A 24,617-nucleotide genomic window follows, 5' to 3' on the forward strand; every position below is an offset into this window, starting at 1 on the left:
TAAAAAAACACGCATGTAGCTTTTGTGCAATCGCTTTACTTCAGAAATAAAAACTAGTCAAGTTTGTCTCTTGTGGGTACCCGTATCATCGACTTGTTACCAAGGCAGCCAGGAAGAAGCTGCGAAGGGAGCGGACGGTAAGGGTGATTTTCCTTGCTTAACTTCGGTTCAAACAAAACTTAATTTTAGTCGACATTCCATCGAAACCAATACATGCTCGGAATGAATCTTTTACTTATTAATTTATGCAATCTGCTTGCACCAGTAAATGTCGCGGCGAGTGAATTGAACGGCTGTTTAAATGATGTTATGCTAGCTAACCGAGCAAAATTGGAATGAGGAGCGAGCTAATGTGTCAGCTGACCGATTCGTAGTTGACTAGTTGTTTGGCGTTCGTGGCACAGCACGTATAGATCTTTTTAGGAAACACACAGAAATACCAGTAACAACCATTTATCAAAACGTCTTCAGAAGAGATCTTCCTAATACGGTACCTAACGAGGAGACTACCTCCTTTAGTCTGACAACGCCACCTCCTGAGGATGGGCAGGACTCACGGATCTCCCCTTGAATGTAGTGTGGCTAATTCCATATTTTACCCGCTAAGGGACAATTGACCAGAGGCAGGTATATAGCTGTACATCAATTTATTATAATTGAATCCAAAAATAGTATAAAACTGTTAAATTAGATCTTTAAAAGAAAAAACTGTTGTGAATAGCTGGTGGATTCTCCAGTCATAGAAGGTCGGAGCTAAACCCCTGCTACTGAAGTTCTTTGATTAGACAAAAAATGGAAACAGCAGACTCAACATCAGCACAAAGCATGCAACATAGCAAACACCACACGCTTAAAATCTTAATGTAAAAATCTTTAAACCTGTGAAAACGACAGAATTTCACACCATACCATGTCGTAGTTAAAAGTAAACGTCAACATCATGTCTCCCCAGTGCCATTCCCTTACAAATGACAAAATGTGACTTTGCGTTTTAAGTGAATATGATGTGTTGTGTTGTGTGCCTGCTTGTGTAAATCCCCACACTAATAAGCTTGTTGTAACGATACACCCTTGTCCTGTCTGTCATAGCGCAGGAACAGCTATGGGCAAGCAAAAAGACTGAATTAAGTTTTTCAGCTTAAGGTGCTGCCATGGGCACCGCCTCCTCTTTGGTCAGTCCAGGAGAGGTGATTGAGGATGGATATGGAGGTGATGGTGGGGAAGCCTGTGAGATTCCAGTGGAGGTCAAACCAAAAGCACGACTACTGCGTAGTTCCTTTCGTAGAGGACCTCGGGTCATTGGGGCTAGTTTCAAATCTACAGGTTCTGTGGATTTAGAGTATGCCGCTGAGTATGAAAGACTTCGAAAGGAGTATGAAATCTTTCGTGTCAGCAAGAACAACGAGATCTCATCCATGCAAAAAAAGGAGGCCAAACTGGATGAAGAGAACAAGAGGCTTAGAGCTGAGCTGCAGGTAATCAATTCAATGGACACTTACACTATCTGCTTATCATACCACGGCTTAAATTTGCTCATCACTCTCAATGTGATAAAAGGCTTTGCAGAAGACCTACCAAAAGATCCTTAGAGAAAAGGAGAGTGCTCTTGAGGCTAAGTACCAGGCTATGGAGAGAGCTTCCACCTTTGAACATGACAGGGACAAAGTTAAACGTCAGTTTAAGGTAAACCACTTCACATTTTATCACGTATTATAGTGTATCTTTTGTGCCAGTAATCATGATTACACCCCTTACTGATTGGATACATTACTGCCAGATTTTTAGAGAGACCAAAGAAAAAGAGATTCAAGATCTCCTGCGGGCAAAAAGGGATTTAGAAGCCAAGTTGCAACAGTTACAAGCTCAGGGCATCCAAGTCTATGACCCAGCTGACTCCGACTCAGATGACAACCAAACCACTGTCACAGGTAAGGCCCAGTGGACAACACAGTTAGGTTCTTTTGTCTAATTTTTTCATTGCAATATATTCATTTGATGTATATAATGCAGCCATACGGGGGGTAAAAGCCAATGTCAACCTCTAGACTAGTCCCAAGCCCGGATAAATGGTTGTGGTTGTGGCAGAAAGGACATCCAACATGAAATTTTGCCAAACAAATATGATTGTTAATAATTATGATCTGCAGCGAAATCAGGGAGCAGGTGGAGGAACATTTAGAAAGGTGGTAGAATGCTTTGGAGAGGAGAGGAATGAAGATTATCTGAAGTAGAACAGAATGTCTGCTTAAATGAAAGAAATGGAAAATGAAGAGTGAGGCTACAGGCTGAAGAAATAGTAAAGGTGAAGAACTTTAAATACTTTATACTTGAGGTCAACAGTCCAGAGCCATGGTGAGTGTGGTAAGGAGTTGAAGAAACAAATCCAAGCAGGCTAAAACAGCTGGAGGAAAGTGTCAGGTGTCTTATGAGACGGAAAAGTCTCTGCTAGCATGAAGGGCAAAGACAGTGATAAGGCCAGCCATGATGTACGGATTAGAGACTGTACTGCTGAAAAGAAGACAGGAAGCTGAGCTAGAGGTGGTGGATATGAAGATGAGATTCTCTCTAGGAGTGATCAGGTTTATAGGATCAGAAATGAGTTGATCAGAGGAACAGCCATGGTGAGATGTTTTGGAGACAAATTTAGAGATACTAAAGCAGACTTTGATGGTTTTGGACATGACCAGGTGAGAAATTGAATTGGTAAAAGGGTGTTGAGGATGGAGCTACAGGGCAAGAGGAAGACCAAGGAGAAGGTGGATGGAATTAGTGAGGGAATACATGAGAGCAGTTTGTGTTAGAGAGGACGATGTAGAAGATAGGCTGATATGGAAAAGAACAACACGCCTTGATGACCCCGAACAGGACAAATCCAAAGTTCATTTGCATGTAACATCTAATTATATGAATGAGTTTTGTGTGAGTCTAAAAGCAAATTGAACCGATGTCAGAACCCTCTTGACGGGGGTAATAACATTACTGTATTTGCTTTATCAACTGTTTCAGCTGCAGGGACGCAGTGTGAGTACTGGTCTGGTGGTGTGCTGGGAAGTGAGCCATCTATGGGTAGCATGATGCAGTTGCAACAGACTTTCAGAGGACCAGAATTTGCACACAGCTTGATTGATGTGGAGGGACCCTTTGCAAATGTGAGCAGAGGTAAGTGAACTCCAGTAGCCTGGAAAGGAGGGAGACAAGGACAAAAGTTAGCAAACTTTATATTGTCTTGTGTATGTATGATTCTGTCAGATGACTGGGATGCTGCAGTGGCCAGTCTGCTTCAGGTCTCCCCTCATGTACCCCAGGCCTTATGGAGTAACACAGTACGATGCTACTTAATCTGTACTCAGGAGACTAAAGCAGAGCTTGACATTTTTAGTAAGGTTAGTAAGATGGGCACCGTAAGTCAACGGAATTCTTACTTTGTTTTCATATCATATCTATACATGTGTTTATGTATATATTTATCATATTTATGGGGCTGTTTCCAAAGACCTAAAGTAGCACAGGGGTATGATTTCAACTTTTATAACTTTATAACAGAAAATTCTTCTTTATCTTTCATTCCAGAAACACTCTCCTGTGCTGCGGAGACTGTGTGAGGGTCTCGGCCATTTCTACCTGAATGTCTGCTTCCCAGAGGAAAATTCTGCTTTATATGCTTTGGAGCGCAAACAGGAAATTGAAAGGAGTTCTGTGTGTGTGCTTCTTCTAAAATCTTCTGTTACGAGGTACAGTACATCCTATACATATCACCACTGAGATATAGTCAATGTAGTTCATTAATAATACTATTTATAAATTTATTTTTCAATTAAAAAAAAACAAAACTCTGGATATTCATGCATGGTTGAAGCGCTGTGGTGGAGGATTGTGAGGAGGCTTTTGTGAAGAATCCAGACGGCCATCCACTGGTGCTTTACCTCAGGACTGAAGAAAATCGTAATTTGACTGGACCCACCAGACAACTGCTAGAAAGGGTCAATGCTGCAGACAAGGCTGCAAAAATCAAGGTTTGTGTGTGTTGCATATGGAATATTTATGTTTTTTCTAAGTATTTTCTAATATCCGTAATCCTTCCAATTTGAATGAATGCTGACCTGCTTTGTTGATTTTATTCTCACAGATTTTCTTCCAACTCCAAACACACTTCCCTCACATCATAACTGAGCCATTAATTATTGGCAAAATGCAGAAGTTTATTAAGTTTATTGCCTTTTAACATTGACTATGTTTATCTATGTACTGGTCAGATAATGCTGATATGTTTTGAACTTTAACCCAGGTAGTGGACCATACTGGTTCTGCTGAGGAGGGGGCTGACCTGATTTATGCTCAAATAGAGAAAGCCATCAAACAGGTACAAATTGTCTGCCAGCAGCGCCAGACTCTCAAAAGTTATGTTCTGTGTGTGTTTCTGACATTACTTCCACTGCTACCTTCATTATGTAGGAGTTGCTGGGTCTTGAAGGAGTAGACGTTGACTCTAAGGATTCTGGAATAGAAGAAGGTCAGGAGGAAGACTCAGGGGATGGGCTGTGGGACCTACATGATGAACAGGAACAGATTGAGTCCTACCAGCAGGCCTGTAATAATAGCAGCTCCCAGTTAGGATTTCAAAAGGTAGTGGGTGATCATCTCTTCTTAATCTTGTCTTCAGATCTCATAATTTAATCTGTCTGTGTTTTATCTCTCCTCCTCAGTACATAGAGCGTCTGAATGACATGATAGCTGCTCCCCCTCCAACTCCTCCTCTGCTGGTGTCAGGTGGTCCAGGCTCAGGGAAGTCTCTCCTGCTCTCAAAATGGTGAGAACTGAAGAGGAGCATTTTAAAAATGATTTTTTCACTTGCCTTTTCTTAAGGTTGTAGCTCTTTAACCACAAGGCAGAACATCTGTACGCCCTTAAATTTACATCCTTACATTTGAATGCATCCTTTTTTTTAATACTGAGCCGTCAATCACACTCTAAGAAATGATCTTAGTTCTTTTTAATGGTAAAGTGGGCTAAATTGGAATTGGACATATTATTTGATTCCATGCTGAATGTTTTGTAATCCCATCAGGATTGAGCAGCAGCAGAAGCAGTCGCCCAACACTTTGTTCCTTTATCATTTTGTTGGTCGACCATTTTCCACAAGTTCTGAGCCAGTTCTCATCATTAAACGCCTTACAGTCAAAGTAAGTATATCTCCAGGGCTAATGCACAGACAAAAGCTTTATTGGAGTGTAAAAAGAAAGTAATTTTGGAATGAATTTTGAATTTTGGAATCTGAATGTTTTCATGTAGCTGCTGCAGCACTTCTGGTCCATTTCTGGCCTGTCTATGGAGCCCAGTAAGATATTGGAAGAGTTTCCACGTTGGCTTGAACGACTGTCAGCCCGCCTTCAGGGAAACATCATCATCATCATTGACTCCATTGACCAAATACAGGCACAAATTTTAATCTTTGTTTTAATCACAATTAATAAGAATTATATGAATACTTACAGTTCAGTAGACCATGTTTTTTTTTCCCCAGCAAGCGGAAAGACACATGAAGTGGTTGATTGACCCTCTTCCTGTTAATGTCAGAGTGGTGGTGTCCGTCAATGTGGAGACATGTCCTCAAGCTTGGAGGTGAGACACTGTTTAAATGTTTTATGTCTTGTGTATGTTGTTAAATAAATGTTTTGCATGTGTGTTTAATTGGCTTAAAATGCTACTTATTTTCTGTGCGCTGGGACATATTTCCAGAAATGCTGCTGTAGTATTGCCGTTTGTAATTCAGTGTGTCATTTTAGGTTGTGGCCCACACTTCACTTAGACCCACTGAGTCCCAAAGAGGTCAGGAGTATTGTTAATGCAGAATGCCAAAGCATGGATCTAAAATTTACCAAGGACCAGGTTCGTTATTATCCCATCAGTTTCCCCTTTTTTGAGAGATTTAAAATTCCTGAATTTACCTACAGTATTTATTTACTTTTGCTGCAGGAGAAGAAGTTGGAACGGCACTGTCGCTCTGCATCCACCTGCAATGCTCTTTATGTCACGCTGTTGGCAAGAATGATCATCAGGTCAGTCATGATTAGATGGATAGAAATTTGAAAAGAATTTTCTGTGAATCTGTTTTATATGTGGATATAGATCTTGATTTTAATGCTGTTGCCTCTCAATGTATTTTGTCATGTTCTGCCCAGCAGTATATCCTGTTGGTCTCTGGAGAAGAGACTGGAGCAATGTCTACAGTGTCAGGACACCATGTCACTCTACCGCCAGGCACTCAAGATGATGCTGAACTCTCTCAATACAGACAGAGAACGATACGTTATGAGAGAGGTGACCAGATAACATATCAACAACTTGTGACATCATCATTTTCAGATTAATTTGCAAGTTTATCTTGCATACCTGATATTTTACATTGTTGAAGTTGCATTTTCTTTTGGACACTTAAATATCTGGTTCCATTATGTAACAGAGGAACATGTGCTTGTTTTGATCTGTCTTTAGATGCTCTGCCTTGTATGTGCCAGTCATAATGGAGTGAGTGAATCAGAGGTACTAGATCTTTTCCCGGAGCTTGAGTTTCCGGCTCTGTCCTCTCTGCTTCACCGTCTGAACAGACTCTGCATTGTAAGCCTCCGCTGTGGGCTCATCAGATTTCAACACTTGCAGGTAATGAACCCTAGTTAAACAGAACTTAATATAGATGTCTTTGTTGAATAATGTCAACTGGACTTGTAGGAAAAGCTTTAAGACGATTCAAGAAGATTCCTTACTTCAGAACGGCTTTTGAGGAGTTAAATATGTCAAACTCCCAGACACTGTTGAACAATTTTAATAAAACAATGTGTTTTTCTTTCAGGCATGGAAAGCTGTGAGGTTGGAGTTCCTGGATGGAGGAAGCAGCTCTGCTGCTTACAGAGAGAGGCTCATTCATTACTTCAGTCAGCAACTCAGGTGTTTAAGAGTGATTATCTTCTTCACATACAACACAACTCATGTTTCAATCAGGACAGCTGATTTAGTGTATGTGTGTGCACAGCCAGGACCGCGTGACTTGGCGTGTTGCAGATGAGCTTCCCTGGTTGCTCCAACAGCAGGAGGACAGGACTAAACTACAGCACAGCCTCCTGAACCTGTTTGTCTCTCAGAACCTCTACAAGAGGTACACAATTCTACCCTTACACACAAGTTAAACTTACAAGCCTGCTATATTTACTTCAGGCTCATGTTGTTTTCTTTTACAAGGGGTCATTTCTCTGAGCTGCTGGCCTATTGGCAGTATGTGGGAAAAGATAAAAGCTCCATGGCCAATGAATATTTCGACTCCCTGAAACATTATGAGAAGAGCTGTGAGACTGAAGACAGCATGACCAAGCTGGCAAACCTCTACGAGACCTTGGGACGTTTCCTTAAAGACCTTGGCCTCCCTAGTCAGGTAGTATGAAATATGAAAAAAAGATTTTTTACCATGTCTTATTTTTTTCCCCCCCACCTTTCATTTCCAGTTTTTCATATTTTCAGTAATTTATTCCTGCATCCTAAATGAGTGTCTACTCTATTAATTTCATTAGCATCTGCTTTTTCCTTTTTGTCCAGGCTGTAGCCCCTTTACAGCGGTCCCTTGAAATAAGGGAGACAGCCTTGGATCCAGACCATCCCAGCGTAGCTCGATCCCTGCACCAGTTGGCTGGGGTTTATGTTCAGTGGAAGAAATATGGCAACGCTGAGCAACTGTACAAGCAGGCCCTGGAGATAAGTGAGAATGCCTTCGGAGCAGAGCATGCCAGTGTTGCACGAGAGCTGGAGTCACTCGCCGTGCTCTATCAGAAACAAAACAAGTAAATGGTTCCCTCTCGGCATGTGTGACAATATGTATAAATGTTGTTCATGTAGCGTCGCTGATCAGTTGTTCTTGTTCCAAGAAATGTGGTTACATAACACCGTCACAACTGTCCTTATGATTTTATTAAGACAATCGTCAATGTCAGTACCATCATCATTTTAATCCACTTGTAATAGCTCACGCCTGATATATTTAAATTAGGTATGAACAAGCAGAGAAACTCAGGAAGATGTCGATGAAGATACGTCAGAAGACTGCTCGTCAGAAAGGTCATATGGTAAGCAGGTTGCACGTGTGCTCCCAAGCATGACTAGGGACTCAATCAATATGACTAAACACCGTTTTTGTAATTCCTTTAGTATGGCTTCAGTTTATTGAGACGCAGAGCCCTACAGCTAGAAGAGCTGACACTGGGTAAAGACTCTGCAGACTGTGCCAAGACTCTTAATGAACTGGGTGTCCTCTACTATCTCCAAAACAACCTGGAGTAAGACTACATTTACATCTTTGCATTAGCAAAGACTAGCTCTTTATATTAAGAAAATTATTTGTGGAACTCCAGTCTACCTCATATTGCACCTTTAAGAAGTTTTTTCTTTTTTTGGCTAATATCCCCATGGTTTTCCTCATCAGTGCTGCCAAGGTATTCTTGACCCGCTCACTGGAGATGCGTCAGCGCGTCCTTGGTCCAGATCACCCAGACTGCGCTCAGTCCCTCAACAACCTGGCTGCACTGCACACAGAGCGAAGGGAATATGAAATAGCTGAGGACATGTACGAGAAGGCGTTAGACATCCGCAAGAAGGCCTTGTCCCCTGACCACCCTTCACTGGCATACACACTCAAACACCTGGCAATGCTTTATAAACGTAGAGTAAGTCAGAGCCTGCTGACGCCGAAACTAGTATTCATTTTGTTGAACTGTTCATTTTTGTGTTTGTTGTTATCTGACAATGTGTTTTGTATAGGGGAAGCTAGACAAGGCTGTGCCGCTATATGAGCTGTCTCTGGAAATCAGGGAAAAGAGTTTTGGGCCCAAACACCCCAGTGTGGCCACAGCGCTCGTCAACCTGGCTGTAATCTACTGCCAACTTGTGAGAATATTCATTGTACTTCATTCATTCCTAACCGCATAGTCTCAACTTCAGTATTCCTTTTAAATATTTACTATTTGTTTGTTTGAATTGGTTCATTCTTGTCTTGGTCAGAAGAAGCACAGCGATGCCTTGCCTCTTTATGAACGAGCACTGAAAGTGTATGAAGATAGTTTAGGACGCTCACACCCACGGGTGGGAGAGACCCTAAAAAACCTGGCTGTGCTCAGGTACAGTAGTTGAGGTTATATTTGTCTCATATGTTGGTTTTATTTAGAGGCTCCATATAAATTTTGGATACATTTCTGTTTCTGCCTTCATCCCCTTCTTATAGCTATGAAGAAGGTGACTTTGAGAAGGCAGCAGAGCTTTACAAACGTGCGATGGAGATAAAGGAGGCAGAGCCATCATTGGTGTGTGGGAACACCCCGTCCCGCCATTCTTCCAGTGGGGACACCTTCAGTATTAGAGTACCTGCTCCACTCCCACATGCCCCAAGGTGACTGTGTTCAACCATTACTGCCACAACACAATGAAATATGTTTTGACAGCTTTAACTACTAACAGACCCCATGGCTTTCTCGGAAAAAAAAGGGAATTGTCTTAGTCGTCACACTGCATGGGTTCAGTCACATTTACTGTTCCGACTAGAGTCATGTGAAGTCTCTTGTACCAGTCTGTGACACTTCTGTATTTGCCAAAACGTATTTATTAACATTCCAGGTTGAATTATGTATGTAAGGGATGTTGATCTCTAAAATCCATTCTGAAGTCCATGTTATGGGCCTGTAACTCAGGTTTACGCTCATGTTTTTCAGATTCAAACATTTAATTCTCATTGAATGCCTCAAATTGTGCTTCGTCTGTGTAGGAATGGCTTATGCCATGAGGGTTTGGCATAACCTGACCCATAAAACCTGATAATGAACCACGTACGGTACTTTGTGAAGTACACTAAATATTACTCTATGCACTTTGCTTTTTAGTGAACTGGGGATAATGTTTAAAGAAATTTAGTTATGAAAAGAAAACCTTTACGAAAACTATAGAAAAAAACACATCAAGCCACTTTTCTAAGGAACAGAACAATTAAATATGTTCATGTAACTCTGTTCATACAAAATGTTCAGACATGTATTGATTTATTGCCATGCTGTGTTCCTCACATTAGGATTTTAGAACTGCTGTCTCAAAAGATGTGTTAAGAACCATTCATGTTTACATTGTATAATGTTAAATGTACCAGTATTAAGTATTGTCACTAAAGATAGCTGAAGGTATGATCCACACATTATTGGATGTAGCTAATATGACAATACTGCAAGAATGTCCAGGTTTCAGTACACTGAAATAAGGATGTTTGACTGAATGTGAGACCAAAAAAAGGGCACAAAACCTATTGTATCAATTGCCAAATGTAGTTTAAACAATGTATCTATAGTATTTATATAATCATGTATTAATGTAAAAGCTGTACAGGCCAACAACAAAAATCACTTCCAATATATTGAACACCCTGTATTCCATCTTATAAATATTTTATTAAGACCAATGTTGCGTCACGTTTTGTTAAAGCTGTGTGAACGACGGACTCATTTACACATCCAAACATAAAAAACACACATGAAATACATATTGATGCATGAACGGTGATCTTATTCTAGGTTTACATTTTACATGCATTTCATCATGAGTGTTAAACACATTCCCAGTATATTACACATGTAATATACATGTATTAAGTGAAATGCCATGAGCCATCATCCATGCATATTCCTCTCTGGATTTTAGAGGAATTAATTCCTAACTGTTAGGCATTAGATGGGTTTTCATCAGGATGCTTGTTAACAAAGAAAGCAGAAGAATCGACACGTAATAAAATTCTACAGTTTTCTCATCTGAGCCATTAATTCTTCAAGGCTCTGTTCAGTGTCCTCCACAGTCTCTCCACTTGGTGTACTCTGGTTCAGACACAAGAAAACAAATATCATCAGAACCGAGTCAATACAACAAACATCAAACAGCCTAAATGTTAGGGTTTTTGTCATTAAACTCTGCATTGCTACTGATCCCTAGCCACAGCATCATGATTTTTAGGTTGGTTTTCCTGTTGAAGCCATGTAGAAATGATCATTATTTAGATTATCAGGGAAATAAACTGGAGACTACAATATTTCTGTTACATTTTTACAGTGACACTACTGCAATAATAACTGAATAGACAAGTTGATTCTAAAGATGTGTTCCAGAATACTAACTTCAGCTGGAATGGTGTAAGCCACAGTGATGCCCTCTGGAAGGTCAGGCATGGTTCCTGTCGCAGCCTGTAATTCTGTTTCAGTCACCTCTGATACAAGTTCAATACCTGCAAAGCATAATTCTGTGTGTTAATACACATAGAAATAGAATGTGTTGCACAATGACAAGTCCGAGTGACGTGTTAGACACAATTGTGACTTTTGTCGCTCACCCCAGTCATTGTCTTCGTGTACAACCTCCTCCTCCTCTTCCTGCACAACTTCAACTTTTGGCTTTTCAGCTTCTTTCTTCTGCAGGAAACAGTTTTACACAGATATGTTCATATAATCAGTACCTGATCAGTCATACATCCTATTACTTGAAAATAGCAAGTGCACACCTTGTACTCCTCCTGTTGTTTTCTACAGTAGTGGTCGTTACACTGGGGGTTGGCTTTCATAGCCATGGTGGGGAAGAAATCCTGCATGGCGTTGTAGCCAAGATAATAACTTACGGTGCCAAACTTTAACAGATACCTGAGAGACAAAAAAAACCTTAACATACACACGCTGCAGAGACACTCAAAAGTCAGGAATCACCAACCACTATAGATCTGTACAGTGAGATGTCTGAAATGATATCTTACTTGAGTACATTCTGCACCAGGATGCCTGCAACAACCCCCATTGTTGTTGGTAAGCTGGCTGCACACACACCCTCCCTTTTCAGAGTCTTCTCATCAATGTTAGCTGCCACCACCAGAGGAGGAGCACACTAAAAAAATAAAAAGATACTGCATTACGAGGGCAATTGTCTCTGGTATTTTAGAGAGCTTCAGCTTCTGTGTGGACGTACAGCAAAGCACGCTGTCTCTCCGGGAATGATGAGCTGGATGTGTCCTGACACAGCGTTCTCACTGACACCAGACTCCATCCAGATCTGACCTAGTTCATTACAAGCCTTAGACGAACAAAAAAGATTATTACAATCTTATGAGAGCAGCATGCACATAAAGCACTGTTATTATTTTGTAAGAGTGAGTCACTTACTGTGTTGATGGCCATTCTGGCTTCAAAGTTGTCCACACAGCTCAGGACCAAGTCCACTGGCTTCCCTTCTTCAAGCGCTCCATGGCTGAGAAGACATAGAATATTTTTTTCAAAGGCTTGAACCTCAATGAGGCTCAGTTAAACTAAAGATTAAAAGGGAAGGGTAACCACCTGATACGATCCATAAAATGTGCAAAATTGTTCATTGTGGTGATGTTGTAGTTGTGGGTCTCAAATGACACATCTGGGTTGATGTTCCTATTGAATGAATTGAGAAACGTGAGCACAAAGAAATAAAATGCCTTTAATTTTGAGATATGGATAACAATTAACAACAGCGTACTTAAGCGTGTGTTCTGCTGCTTCCACCTTACTAAGGCCTGCCTGGTGAGGCTGGAAGAACAATCTGTTCATATTGGCCAGCTCTACTTTATCATAGTCAAAGAGCAGCAACTGTGAAGATGCAAGCACAGCATTGGGTTATGGAGGTAAGCTTGTTGAGATGATTGGACCAAGATGAAGAGGTATTACGTTAATGCAGAATGAAGAATAGTAAGAAGGTTTTTATTACCTTACCAATGCCACATCTAGTGAGCATTTCCGCTGTCACACTACCAACTCCACCAACACCAACCACAGCAACTGTGAATGTCCGGATTTTCTGCCAAAAATACGGAAAATATATTTCAACCTTTAAAATGCTTAAGCCATCGTTTTAATTACAGAAGCCCTGGTCGGTATTTTCTAATGTCATATACAACACTTATTACGTCCATGTGCACAAAACCTTTCCTTGTTAACATTTAATTGTACGTGGAGTCCAACTATTTTTAAAAATGATATTGGATCAGGTCTTGTTTCTTTATGTCCTTTTAATGGGAAGACAAATATTGGCAAATATTTAAAGCTTTTTAAATTTTAAATATAGATTATAATGATTATGAATGATGTATTTCTCAGACCTAAGTACTACACTGTAAATATAACAGCCTTTAAACTTATTACCTCATAATCATCCACGATTCCCATTCTCTTCAGAGCCATCAGTCGACTGCAATGGAAACACAGCTGAAATTAGCTTGTGGTCCATGCACTACCACCATATGGGAGGAGTGACTCATAAGGTGTAGCCCAATCACGTCATAAGCAGTCAAATCCTTAAAAAGCCAATAATGATATATAAAAAAGTTACCTGTAAGGATTGGAATCCACAACTTCGGCGCTCATTTTGTCAATTTTCGGTCTGAGAAGTTCAGAGCTTTGGGCATCCTCCGTAGCACACCGCTTCTGCTTACACTTTATTAACTCATTTTCCAACTCTCTAACCCGCAGCTTCAATTCCTCTACAGTCGCCATTAAGAAAATAATGACCTCTGCACAGTAATAGTAAAATGAGCAATAATAACAAAGCAAATGAACAATATTGATGACTAAATCAGCCAGGGAAGTACACGTCTTCACATCCACAATCAGCTGTCTGGAAATGTGTTTCCTTGAATAATGTCCGTGTGGAAAATGAATGCAGTTACGTCGAATTGTTCCGACATTATTAATTGATTGTTACAACTATTTTTCGAATATAATTTTTTTAAATTATGATTTCATTTCAATGTCTGTGTGTCTATAAGGTATTAAAATGAATAAAGTTTAAAGATAAATGCTTGTGAAAATATAACGTCATGTGTGCGCTTCCGTAAACGGTCCGATCACAATCAACAGCGAAAGTTTTGCTAACAATGCACCTGGACATCATTACCGTAGTCTGACTGAGACATGGACGAGCTAACAACACCTGTACGGCAGCAACATAAATTTAATGTTAACAGACTTTTAAGTTATCTATCTGTCAAGTCGCTGGTGTCCAGTAATGACACACTTAGTGTCAGACAGTACATGTAAGTTATAGTGCAGAATTCAGTTGGATATCTTCAAATAAATCGAGGCTAATGCAATGGCACCATTTATGTCAAGCTAACACCAGCCGATAACTCGTCCTGCTTCTTTTTTTTTTTTGGCAGCGCTGGTCAGTCAAACCCAACCTTCCTGCTCCAAACACCCTCGAAGAGTTATGTTCTCCGGAAGAAACCCCCGGGTCAGCTGCTGACGGGGGCTCACAAGGTAAGGCTGACTAATGGATAACCATGGACAATAACAGTGTAACGCTTCAAGCACGTTGCCTCCCTGTTTTACTGCAGCCATGTCAGTACACTTCGAAAAGAGGAGACTCTTTATTTTATATAATTCGATTTAATTCACTTGTAGTAGGTGTCTCCCGGAATTGTTAGATTTTTATCTAACAAGTTCCCTTTGGATTTACATCCACATGTCTTCATTTGTGCATCTGTGAATGTTGTTTGGAAAGTATGGGACGAGTTTGTAAAAGTCTTATTATATGTAAACGTTTGACTTTGGGTATAAAGAAGAAACATTTTATTGTCTTTTTCCACTCTTTGTATTTTCTGCTTTCACACATGTATGCACACACACACACACACACACACACACACACACACACACACACACACACACACGCACAAGGGGCCTGTAGGCATGCAAGTAGGGAGCGGGTGATGTTAGAGTGGTGAGCAGCTACATTGCATTCAGCCCCCAAAGAACAACCTGTTGGGGGATGGTGCCTTGCTCAGGGGCACCCCGGCAGCGCTCCTGAGGAGGTGAACTGGCACCTCTCCAACTGCCAAAATTTTGAAATCAGGGGTGTCGCGGGATATTACAGTCTGTGACTGCCTTGGTTGTAGTTTTTTAATTTAAAATGAAGGACTTCATCTGCAGGTGGACAGGGAGTATCGGGTACAGAAGGCTCTCTTCTCTGCTGGCTTCCCGGTCCCTCAGCCTCTGTTGCACTGCACTGACCCTGAAGTCATTGGAACAGAGTTCTACTTAATGGAACACGTGAAGGTAGTTTTGCACTACAACTAAAAGTCTAAATGTGTTTACCTGTTGACACATAGAGACTTGATTTATCCAATGAATGCCAAAATTTCTGAATCTCGTAGCAATGGTTACCTATCATGAGAGACTCAAAAGAAACTCTTCCTTAATGATACTTATGGAACAGGGGCGTGCATTTAAGGATTGTCGTCTTCCTGGTGTGAGTGCAGCAGAAAGAGCAGCTCTTTATGTGGCTGCGGTGGAAGTGCTGGCAAAACTTCACTCGCTGGACCTGGCATCACTGAACCTTGAGGGATATGGAAAAGGATCAGGCTACTGCAGGAGACAAGTGAGATCTTCCGTCGCATTCATTAAGTCAGAGCGACTTTGTTTCTTCTGTTGAGAAATGATTTAAAGCTATGACATTTAACTACTTTCCATCTATAAAGGTGTCCACCTGGACAAAGCAGTATGTTGCAGCAGCCGACAAAGATATTCCAGCCATGAATGAGCTGGCTGATTGGTTGAGGAAGAATTTGCCAACCAATGATGACGAAGTCACTCTTGTCCATGGAGATTTTAGAGTGGACAATTTGATATTCCATCCAACTGAGGTACAGTTTATTGAACAAATAGTTGGAAAAACTGATGTGTGTTTAATGCTTTACAAAGTGTCTAACCACATTAGGCACGTGTGATAGCAGTTTTGGACTGGGAGCTGTCTACCACTGGGCATCCCTTAGCAGACTTTGCTTACTTCCTCCTGCAACACTACTGGCCTGCAAGTCTTCAAATCGTCAGCACAATGGGTAGCTTGAAAGGAATAGAAGGTAAAAGACAGCATTTCAAAACAGGATACTAAGTAAAGAAAATACATAGGGTTAGTGTTATAACGTATTCTGTGTGACCTCAGTAACTGTTCTTTCTCTTTCTCTCATGAATGAGCAGGTATCCCAAATGTGGATGAGCTGATCTCTATCTACTGCCGCTGCCGGGGTATCCCACCTACTTTGCCACCCTTGAACTTCTACCTGGCCCTCTCTGTCTTTAAACTGGCAGGAATTTCCCAAGTTTGTATCTACCTACTATTTATGTGAAAGTGTACTTAAGTTTTATCTCTTTCTATTTTTCAAGTACACATGAACTTAAATCTAAATGTACAGAGCAGATAAGGGCACAGTTGTAAGAAATAATATATACATATATTTAAAAAAAAAAATTTTTCACTTATACATTGTGGTATTTGAAATGTCTAAAAATGAATTATAATTGTCCCGTATTAATTTCTTTGCATCTCAGGGTGTCTATGCGCGCTACCTACTGGGCAATGCCAGTGCTCCCAATGCAGCTGTGTTCGGTCAGTGTGTGGAGCCCTTGGCTAAGGTTGCCTTGCAGCTTTCACAAGGGTTGGTTGCAGTTGTTGGCTGTTGGTGATTCAAATTATTTTTAAGAGATTGTGGATATTCCAAAAGATTATCTGACACTTGTCAGTGTTGCAAGCCATATTTATCTGTTAATTGTCACAGATGCATTATGGGATAGCTGGAATTTATAAAGTTTTAAATATCATTTTCAGCAGTATGACTCAGTATCCTAATTTTAGCTGTAATATAAACATTGTATATATTTTCCAACATTTAGTGTTATTGTCATACAGAAACCAGTTTGATTTCACCTACTGACTAAAATTTAGCCAATTTCGCATCCTGTTGTTCTCTTCCTTTTTGTTTTTTTACAACTCATAAAACTCATTTCTTTCCAGGACTCTTGCACGTCCTAGAAAGGACCTTCTGTTCCTGCAGACAGCAAAAGGGTTGGACGTTCTGGAGCAGGTCAAAGACTTCATGAGACAACATGTGCTTCCTGCTCAGAAGGTCAATGCCTTGAGCTGCCAGTCATCCAGACTATCAGGACTCATTCCTTCACAATATTTTGTGTTTTAATAAATATATTTTTATGATATATTTCATTTGCTTTTATGCTACAGGAGCAAGCTGTTGGAGTTATTCAAATGAAAATAGATTAATATTTGCAATAATCTTTAATGCTTTTCCCTTTTTCTTCAGGAAGTTGCAGAGTATTACTCCAGATACTCTCAGTCTCCACAGAGGTGGCACTCCCCCCAAATAATAGAAGATCTAAAGGTATGGAAGAATTTTTTTTATATCCTTTTTTATGCCACATTCCTTTCTCATAGAGATCCCCATATGTTATCACAATCAGTATGACAAACAGAATGATCAAAAATCTTTTAATATTGCAGGACATTAAAGCAATATATAAACTAGAACCAAGGCAGTCACAGACTTTTCAGGGTAGGTCGCCGCCCTGAAGCGGGGTGTAATAACGTAGGTGAGAAAATCTATAAAGAAAACAAGATCTTTATAAAAAAGAGCCTCCAGAACATCAAGAGGTGTTGCTTCAGTAACAATACAGTGAGTTCCATTAATTCTTGCTCCGTTTAATTAGCTAACATTTCATGTTTTTTTGTAAGCAGTTTGCTCATGCACATGTACTCGTATAATCATGATGTATGTCCAGGTGAAAGCTAGGGAGGCAGGACTGTGGAACCTGTTCTTGCCTGCAGTCAGTGGCCTCAGTCAGCTGGACTACGCCTACATCGCAGAGGAAACTGGACGCTGCGCCTTTGCTGCTGAAGTCTTCAACTGCAGTGCTCCTGGTAGGACCGCCCAAATGATGTCATGTCAGAGGTTATTTTAGAGGCACTCCCAGTATAACTTCCTTGTTATTGGTCATATGACTCTAATGACAGCATAACATTACACTTTTACAACACAGTTAACATTCAAACGAAGAGCTGTTATTTAAAGATTTAAACTCATAGATTTTTCTAGACGGGGCCTGGATTGACTTACCATGAAAACGGAATATGAATGGATAATGAAAAAGCAATAAAAGTGTTTGTTCGTCGCAGCGTCAATGATGTGATGTTTCTCAACAGACACAGGAAATATGGAGGTGCTCCACATGTTTGGCAGTGAGGAGCAGAAGAAGAAATGGCTGGAGCCTCTGCTCAGAGGAGAGATCCGCTCCTGCTTCTGTATGACGGGTATGTCCACGTCGAAGGAAAACATACTGGATTTTCCATTCAATGGAAACACGAGTGATGAAAGTGTCAAAACTTATAAAGTCACTGTCAGAACCTTGTTAAGAGGTACCACTGCAGTGCTTGTAGATGCCTGATAGATTTCACAGGTTTCACACTGAACTCTGTAACAGCAAAAAACAAACTCAAAATGAGTAATTCCTCCCTATTTTCAACTCTACAGTTTGGTTATGAAAGTGTGTGAGTGCCCTCTATTTAGTTCAAACACAGCATCTGTGGTCTGAGGAGGAATTTTGTAAAAAACAACAACATTATTTTCAAGGCAGTGTGAGCCTTGTTAGAGGTTTTTGTTTAATTCTTCCAGAGCCTGATGTGGCCTCCAGTGATGCAACAAACATGGAGTGTACTCTTCACAAGGATGAAGACAACTACATCATTAATGGCAAGAAATGGTGGAGCAGCGGTATGTCACTTCTCTATTATATTAGTCATTAGTCAAACACAAACAACATTAAATGGTTTTCTCTTCCTTTTAGAACTGAAAGCCTTTAGGTAGTCTCAGTCTCATTAAACAACAAGGACTTGTTTTGTCTCCTAGATTAACTTTAAATCATCATTTTGGGTAAATTCTTGTGAAACCCAAGAATGTTTTTATGTGTGACTGAAAAGGTTAGTCTGTTATGTTCTCAGTACCATTTTTAGAAGGAGTCATGATGTTTCACTAGAGAGGACTATAAAAAATCCAAGAGACTCAAGACATTATATATTATGACGGACTTTTAGTGACTTGCATTCAATTCTAGAAGTATGTTCCAGAGGAGCTTGTTTGTTTCATATCGTCTTCTTAAAAATACGAACAGCTTTTTGACATGGAAAGACAGCAAAAATTTCAAATTTAACAGTATTTAAGATTTAATCGCTTTGGAGATATTTCCCCTGACATGCCAGTATACTGTAAATATCATTAGATTTTAACAACAACATGGAGGTGTTGTGATGCAAGACATAAAACTGAATTTGAGAAGATTGCTTAATACTACCTAGATCGTTTTACTTTTTAGTAGACTGGATTAAAAGATAATTAGTCTCATGTTTCCACATGTCAAAGTTTAGATGAGCATTGTGCTCTGTAGTAAGAAAACAACAGCTTGTAATTTTTATGTTAGACAACTTTTTGTTAAAGTCCATAGAAACAGAAAAAGTACAACATAAACGGACAGTGTCAGTTAGTCAGGAAAGACAGAGGCACTGCCTACATTGACATTTCCAGGATGTAACTATTAATACCTGTGTCAAAGTTCGCCTCATATAACAGTAAAGATATGCATTATCTTTAATTCTAGTAAGAAAGGTATGTATAGTACACAGAAACATATCAGTGTTTGTGTTCATAGGAAAATAGAAATAGATTTGAGTTCAGATTGTGAAGGTGCTGGTGTCTTGTTCTTCTGAAACAGACTGGAATTGTGATTGAGTGCGAGTTTTGAGTGCAATCTCCGCTGCCGGCTCTTCGTTGGTCCGTCTCCGGTACCTCCCGATTCTCTGCCCAAAGTGCTTAGCAGCCTTGAGGACGTGTCCCCTAAAGGAGGAGCCAATGAAAGCATAGAGGAGAGGGTTGATGCAGGCATGGCTGAGCGCCAGACCCTCTGTCACTTGGAGAGCACGATCCAGACGCTTGCTGACATCGCAGTCAGTCACGAGGATGTAGATGATGTCCATAGCACGGCAGAACTTGACCACGTTGTAGGGCGTCTGGGTGAGCAGAAATACGGCTACCACCGCCAGCAGGACCCGCAGGGTGCGCCACTTCCCAACTCTCTGCACCTCGGCCGCCCTGCTCAGCATTCGCGCTATGCTGCAGTAGCACACCACCATGACCAAGGAGGGTAGTAAGAACCTAAGGGTCACCTCCAGCAGCTCCAAGGTAGCCTTCACCGGCCGGGCCATGCTGGGAGGGTAGACCGATGTGCAAGACATCCTGTGGTGGGAGTGCTTCACTGTGGAGAAGATAAGCTCTGGAAGACCAAGAAAGCTGGCGACGAGCCACAACATCAAACACACCAACAGCCACTGTCTCTTCACCCGGGAACCTGAGCCAGTCCTACCGGTCGGGTTGTGGACCGCAGCACGGTAGCGATCCACACCGATACACACCAGCATTAGCATTCCACAGCTGAAATTGGTACTGTAGAGGAAAGACGTGAGCTTGCAGGCTGCTGAACCTAACTTCCAACCATGGATAGCATCAGCTACCCAGAAAGGCAATGTGAAGAGAAGTAGCAGATCCGAAAAGGCAAGGTTAAGGATGCATACATCTGTCAGGGTTCGCAGTCGCAACTTTGACATGTAGACTACAACGACCAGGGCGTTCCCAGCTAGTCCCACCACCAGAGCCAGGCTGTAGATTACTGGGAGGAAGATGCCAGCAAAGGAGCGTACTTCTTCTTTCTCACAAATGGTGTGTTCATAATTGTAGTCGTAACTGTCGTTGAAGCTGGAGTCCTCATCATCATGGTAATAAAAATCCATTATTTGCTGTAGTGACAGAAAACAAACAGTTTTATCTAAAGTGCCATTTAAATGAATGCTGTCAGGTCTCACTATTCGTCAGCTCCAAGTGGAGGCATCATGTCTACTGGGGACTAGTAAACACAGTCCTGTTTGTGGTGGGACATGGTGATCAAATACAGATGATTCTTTTTGCTTGGAAGGTTTAATACCCTGCAGGAAGGAAAATGCATTCACAGGATGTGGAACGTAGTTGGAAGTTTGACTTCAAAGTTCACATTTTCAGATTTTATCCAATTTATCATCAAAGACTTCAGGGAACTGAAATCCAAAGGCAAAACACAATATGGGATTAATATTATTTTGGCAGATCGCACTGATTCACAGATGACAACTGCTGTTGTTTTGGGGAGTGAACAGGTTTTATTGTATATTACTGTAAACGGCACCATGAAACTCGTATCCTTTTCAGTTTTACTGCATATAGTACATAATGAAAAACTTTTTTTGCAGTTTGATCACACAATGCACATTTTTATTTTTTATTTTAGTGACTACTGGTTAAACATTACAAAAGTTGATTCAAGCATAATCACATGAACTCAATTCCTTTTTATCCTAACAGCAGATCTTAGTTACAGTAATGACACTCTTGTTGATAATAATAAAGATATAATGATGTAATAAAATATCCTGAACAGGACTTTGACTGTTAGACTTTACCGGAACAATAAGCAGAACTGTGAGGAGTAAATAGAAAATGTAGTTACCTACTTCAATTCAGCAGCACAAACAGTTCAGACCGTATTCAGTAAAACACTGGCACCGTATAAACTCTCCTCGTTCCTTTTGTGAGAGTTTGGCTTGTTTCATTTTGTGTGAAACAGGCAAATCTCCACAGAACTGTTGATGTCTTAATGTTTCTCTTACCTTGTGTCTGCTGCTTTGTGAAGTTGATACAAATCCTTTTTTTTTTGTTTGTTTAAACCATTGCTTTGTCGGCTGAGGATTGAAGTTGTGAACTCCACAGGAATGAAGTGACACACTGACGCTGAAGCTCGTTATGTTGAAGGATAAATGTGTAAATAAGAATTCCCTTAGTCCTCGCTGTCCTGACTTTGTTCTTACAGCACAGCATACAAAGATAAGATGTTTTCCAGTTTTTCATTTAATTATGAATCTAATCTCTGATTCGTCCTGTCGCACTGGGAGGGCCAGGCTGGCTGCCCTGTGTTATGTCTGAGCAAATAAAATGAAAGAAGGAAAGGAGGACAGAAAACATCTCCCCATTCCACAGTGTATTGTTTATTGTGGTTTGCTGGAATGCAGCCATCTTCTTTTTTCTTTTCATTTCCTCCTTTTTTTTAAAGGAAAATTCAGCAGGCTAAATTTAGAAATTTATTTGGATTTCACTGTTTTTTTAAAAAAATTCAATCTTCAGTCTTTTTCAGTATTTTTTTAAATTTGCATAAAAGACATGTTGGAATGTTTGACTGGCATGAAACTCTATTTTTTAGATGTCAATCACACGCAGACAGATTGCTGGGCTGGGACTGTTTCTTTTCATTCCAGTGGTGATGGGACATGTACAGACAAGACTCATCTTTAATGTAAGGGTTTGCAGGAAAACCAAACCTCCCCTGGAGCTGAACACAAAAAATCAGGATAGACGTGGAGTTTGGATGGAGTGGGATAGAAGTAGTTTGATGTAATTAGAGTTCTGCAATCAGAGATTAAGCGTGAGATATATTTCAGATTGCATTGAAGTGCTGACATGTAGTCATTCTGTGAACATTTAAAACATCATTGATGTTGTTGTCTGGTGTCCATATGTCCCGAGTCAGAGAACAGTTTTAACAGCAATAATAAACAGAACCATTGGTCTGATTGTGACAACCTAGATTTAATTAAAGATTGTCTGATAACCAAGCTGTTGATTTGGTTATCAACAGCTTGATAATGCAACTGCAGTCAGCGACAAAGCATGTCTTCAAGTCACCCACAGTATTCCTGTCCTGTCTTGCAGGTGCAGGAAATCCCAAATGTGAAGTGGCCATTGTGATGTGCAGGAGCAGCACTCAGGACAGTAGCAGGTCGGTGGTGTGTCAGAGTTTTCCACCATCATGTCATGTTTTTTCCAGCTCAACCAGTGAAGTTTGTATTTACGTTATTCTGTTGTACTGTACTTCAGTCTCCCGAACTCTTCCATGTAATTATTTTAGGTTAGGGGGTGTGTTACCCAGTATGAATGTGCATTTTAACACTGCAGTCGTGGCTGACTTATTGGCGCCATTCTTCTAATCCAGAGTTAATTATTCACAAACTCTTGCGTGTGTTCGCAAAAATCAAGAAACTACACACCCTTGATGTGATATTGTTCTTGATTCGCCAGCAGTGTAACAAAATGGCACACGGCCAACCTGGTCAGCAAAGAAAGATTAAAAATACTTCCAGGAGGAAATGTCACTTTCCCAGTTGGAGCAGCATGGAGATTCTGTCATGGAGCTAAAATGCATCAGTTCGAGATTTTGTTTCAATCTTGCTTTTTTAGGCACGGCCAGCACAGCATGATCCTGGTTCCGATGGACACGCCAGGTGTGAAGCGCGTCCGGCCGATCACGGTTTTTGGACAGGATGGTAGGGTTGTGTCTAGTGACGCCTTTTGAGTTTTTTCACATTAACTCACTTTTTTGCATACAGACATAACAAATGATCATTTCCTCCCGTTTCTCAGATGCCATCCATGGTGGCCACTTTGAAGTACACTTTGAAAGCGTGCACGTCCCAGCCTCCAATATTATTCTTGGTAAAGAGCTGCTGTTCCAGTTCTCATGTATTTATTTACATTGAGGCTTCTCAACCTAAAAAAAACTGTTTTAACTCCTTGGTTGTGTTTGTAAAGACATTAAGTTTTACTTGATGGTTGATAATTTCCCTGTTGTTAAGAATTCATGGCATGAATTATGTCTCTGGGTCTGCTTCAGGAGAGGGACGTGGATTTGAAATCGCTCAGGGTCGTCTCGGGCCTGGCCGGCTGCACCACTGCATGAGGACCATTGGCCTGGCAGAGTTTGCACTGGAGTTACTCTGCCAGCGAGCAACCTCCAGAAGCACATTTGGGAAGAAACTGTACCAACACGTAGGAGAACAGCGACCAGTTTCCTGCTATTGACAACTAGTAGGCAGTGTTATGCGCAGCTTGATTGAATCTGCTCTGTTATCCAGGAAGTTGTTGCTCACTGGATTGCAGAATGCCGAATCCTGATCGAACAGACCCGCCTGCTGACTCTACATGCTGCTCATGCCCTCGATAAACTGGGCAGCCGCGCTGCTCGCAAGCAGGTAAGGCTCCTTTAGAGGTGCAGCAGTAACATCTGTCCGAATTCTACATCAGCACTGGTGCACAGCTAAGTCTAAATTCCGTTTGCTTTTGTGACTTAGATTGCTATGATCAAAGTGGCAGCAGCCAGGATGGCCTGTAAGGTGGTGGACTGTGCTATACAGGTATATGGAGCAGCAGGTGTGTCTGAAGACGTCCCCCTTGCACAGATGTAAGTCCCTCCCTCCCCACACACACGTTTAAAGCAGCCTCCATCTTGACTCAGTATGACTGTATTTCCTCTCAGGTATTCCCATGTGCGAACTCTACGCATCGCCGACGGGCCAGATGAAGTCCACCTCTCCTCCATCGCCCATCTAGAACTGAGGGATCAACTAAAAAAGGCACAGGCCAAGCTTTAAAATTAGCTGGACACAACACCAAAAACCACCTAAAATCATTTAAGAAATGAATTTTGCTGATCAAGTCATCCTATACAAAATGTTACGAATAATTTTGTAATTGTACTCAACTGCAACCTTTTTTAAGGTTCTTATTGTTTCTATTCCTATTTCTAATTAAAACATTGACGATTTGTTTCTTAGGAATTATTTTTAATGTT

At 40.8% G+C, this 24,617-nt stretch overlaps 3 protein-coding genes across 3 annotated transcripts; 1 reads left to right on the forward strand and 2 right to left on the reverse strand.

The window, feature by feature from the left end:
- The first annotated feature begins 104 nt into the window (after positions 1-104).
- nphp3 (nephronophthisis 3) lies at positions 105-24,592 on the forward strand. Its single transcript, XM_068304392.1, has 47 exons — positions 105-137; positions 1,090-1,475; positions 1,558-1,683; positions 1,778-1,928; positions 3,007-3,159; positions 3,250-3,383; positions 3,571-3,731; positions 3,857-4,013; positions 4,286-4,360; positions 4,453-4,623; positions 4,704-4,807; positions 5,066-5,180; positions 5,290-5,433; positions 5,522-5,619; positions 5,784-5,886; positions 5,974-6,056; positions 6,183-6,318; positions 6,493-6,657; positions 6,848-6,942; positions 7,028-7,150; positions 7,234-7,423; positions 7,585-7,826; positions 8,033-8,108; positions 8,191-8,318; positions 8,465-8,705; positions 8,800-8,925; positions 9,040-9,155; positions 9,260-9,424; positions 14,231-14,330; positions 15,003-15,128; positions 15,289-15,450; positions 15,551-15,715; positions 15,790-15,931; positions 16,050-16,171; positions 16,401-16,507; positions 16,864-16,975; positions 17,168-17,245; positions 17,643-17,781; positions 18,064-18,171; positions 18,533-18,631; positions 22,703-22,769; positions 23,228-23,313; positions 23,411-23,482; positions 23,661-23,815; positions 23,902-24,018; positions 24,118-24,227; positions 24,303-24,592. The coding sequence occupies exons 2-47, from the start codon at positions 1,152-1,154 to the stop codon at positions 24,415-24,417; spliced, it is 6,084 nt and encodes a 2,027-aa protein (XP_068160493.1). The 5' UTR covers positions 105-137; positions 1,090-1,151; the 3' UTR covers positions 24,418-24,592.
- uba5 (ubiquitin-like modifier activating enzyme 5) lies at positions 9,428-13,960 on the reverse strand. Its single transcript, XM_068304390.1, has 12 exons — positions 13,405-13,960; positions 13,218-13,263; positions 12,784-12,873; positions 12,556-12,665; positions 12,384-12,470; positions 12,213-12,297; positions 12,019-12,123; positions 11,810-11,937; positions 11,564-11,699; positions 11,396-11,474; positions 11,184-11,290; positions 9,428-10,886 (listed from the first exon to the last, which is right to left on the reverse strand). Exons 1-12 carry the CDS (start codon positions 13,566-13,568, stop codon positions 10,809-10,811), a joined length of 1,215 nt encoding a protein of 404 aa, XP_068160491.1. The 5' UTR covers positions 13,569-13,960; the 3' UTR covers positions 9,428-10,808.
- On the reverse strand, positions 18,648-22,286 carry ackr4b (atypical chemokine receptor 4b). Its single transcript, XM_068304391.1, has 2 exons — positions 21,607-22,286; positions 18,648-20,703 (listed from the first exon to the last, which is right to left on the reverse strand). The coding sequence occupies exon 2, from the start codon at positions 20,695-20,697 to the stop codon at positions 19,585-19,587; it is 1,113 nt and encodes a 370-aa protein (XP_068160492.1). The 5' UTR covers positions 20,698-20,703; positions 21,607-22,286; the 3' UTR covers positions 18,648-19,584.
- Positions 24,593-24,617: the final 25 nt, after the last annotated feature.

This window comes from Antennarius striatus, chromosome 20, assembly GCF_040054535.1.
Source record: "Antennarius striatus isolate MH-2024 chromosome 20, ASM4005453v1, whole genome shotgun sequence".
NCBI classification, from domain to species: Eukaryota; Metazoa; Chordata; class Actinopteri; order Lophiiformes; family Antennariidae; genus Antennarius; species Antennarius striatus.

Bases quoted from the DNA above. Each gene is read 5' to 3' on its own strand.
- nphp3 (XM_068304392.1), top strand. From the start codon at position 1,152: ATGGGCACCGCCTCCTCTTTGGTCAGTCCAGGAGAGGTGATTGAGGAT. The intron at 5,434-5,521 runs GCACAAATTTTA...TTTTTTCCCCAG, and splicing joins ACTCCATTGACCAAATACAG to CAAGCGGAAAGACACATGAA. The intron at 18,632-22,702 runs GTATGTCACTTC...CCTGTCTTGCAG, and splicing joins CAAGAAATGGTGGAGCAGCG to GTGCAGGAAATCCCAAATGT.
- uba5 (XM_068304390.1), bottom strand. From the start codon at position 13,568: ATGGCGACTGTAGAGGAATTGAAGCTGCGGGTTAGAGAGTTGGAAAAT. The intron at 12,666-12,783 runs GTAATAAAAACC...GCATCTTCACAG, and splicing joins CTAGATGTGGCATTGGTAAG to TTGCTGCTCTTTGACTATGA. The intron at 10,887-11,183 runs GTTAGTATTCTG...TGTCTGAACCAG, and splicing joins CTTACACCATTCCAGCTGAA to AGTACACCAAGTGGAGAGAC.
- ackr4b (XM_068304391.1), bottom strand. From the start codon at position 20,697: ATGGATTTTTATTACCATGATGATGAGGACTCCAGCTTCAACGACAGT.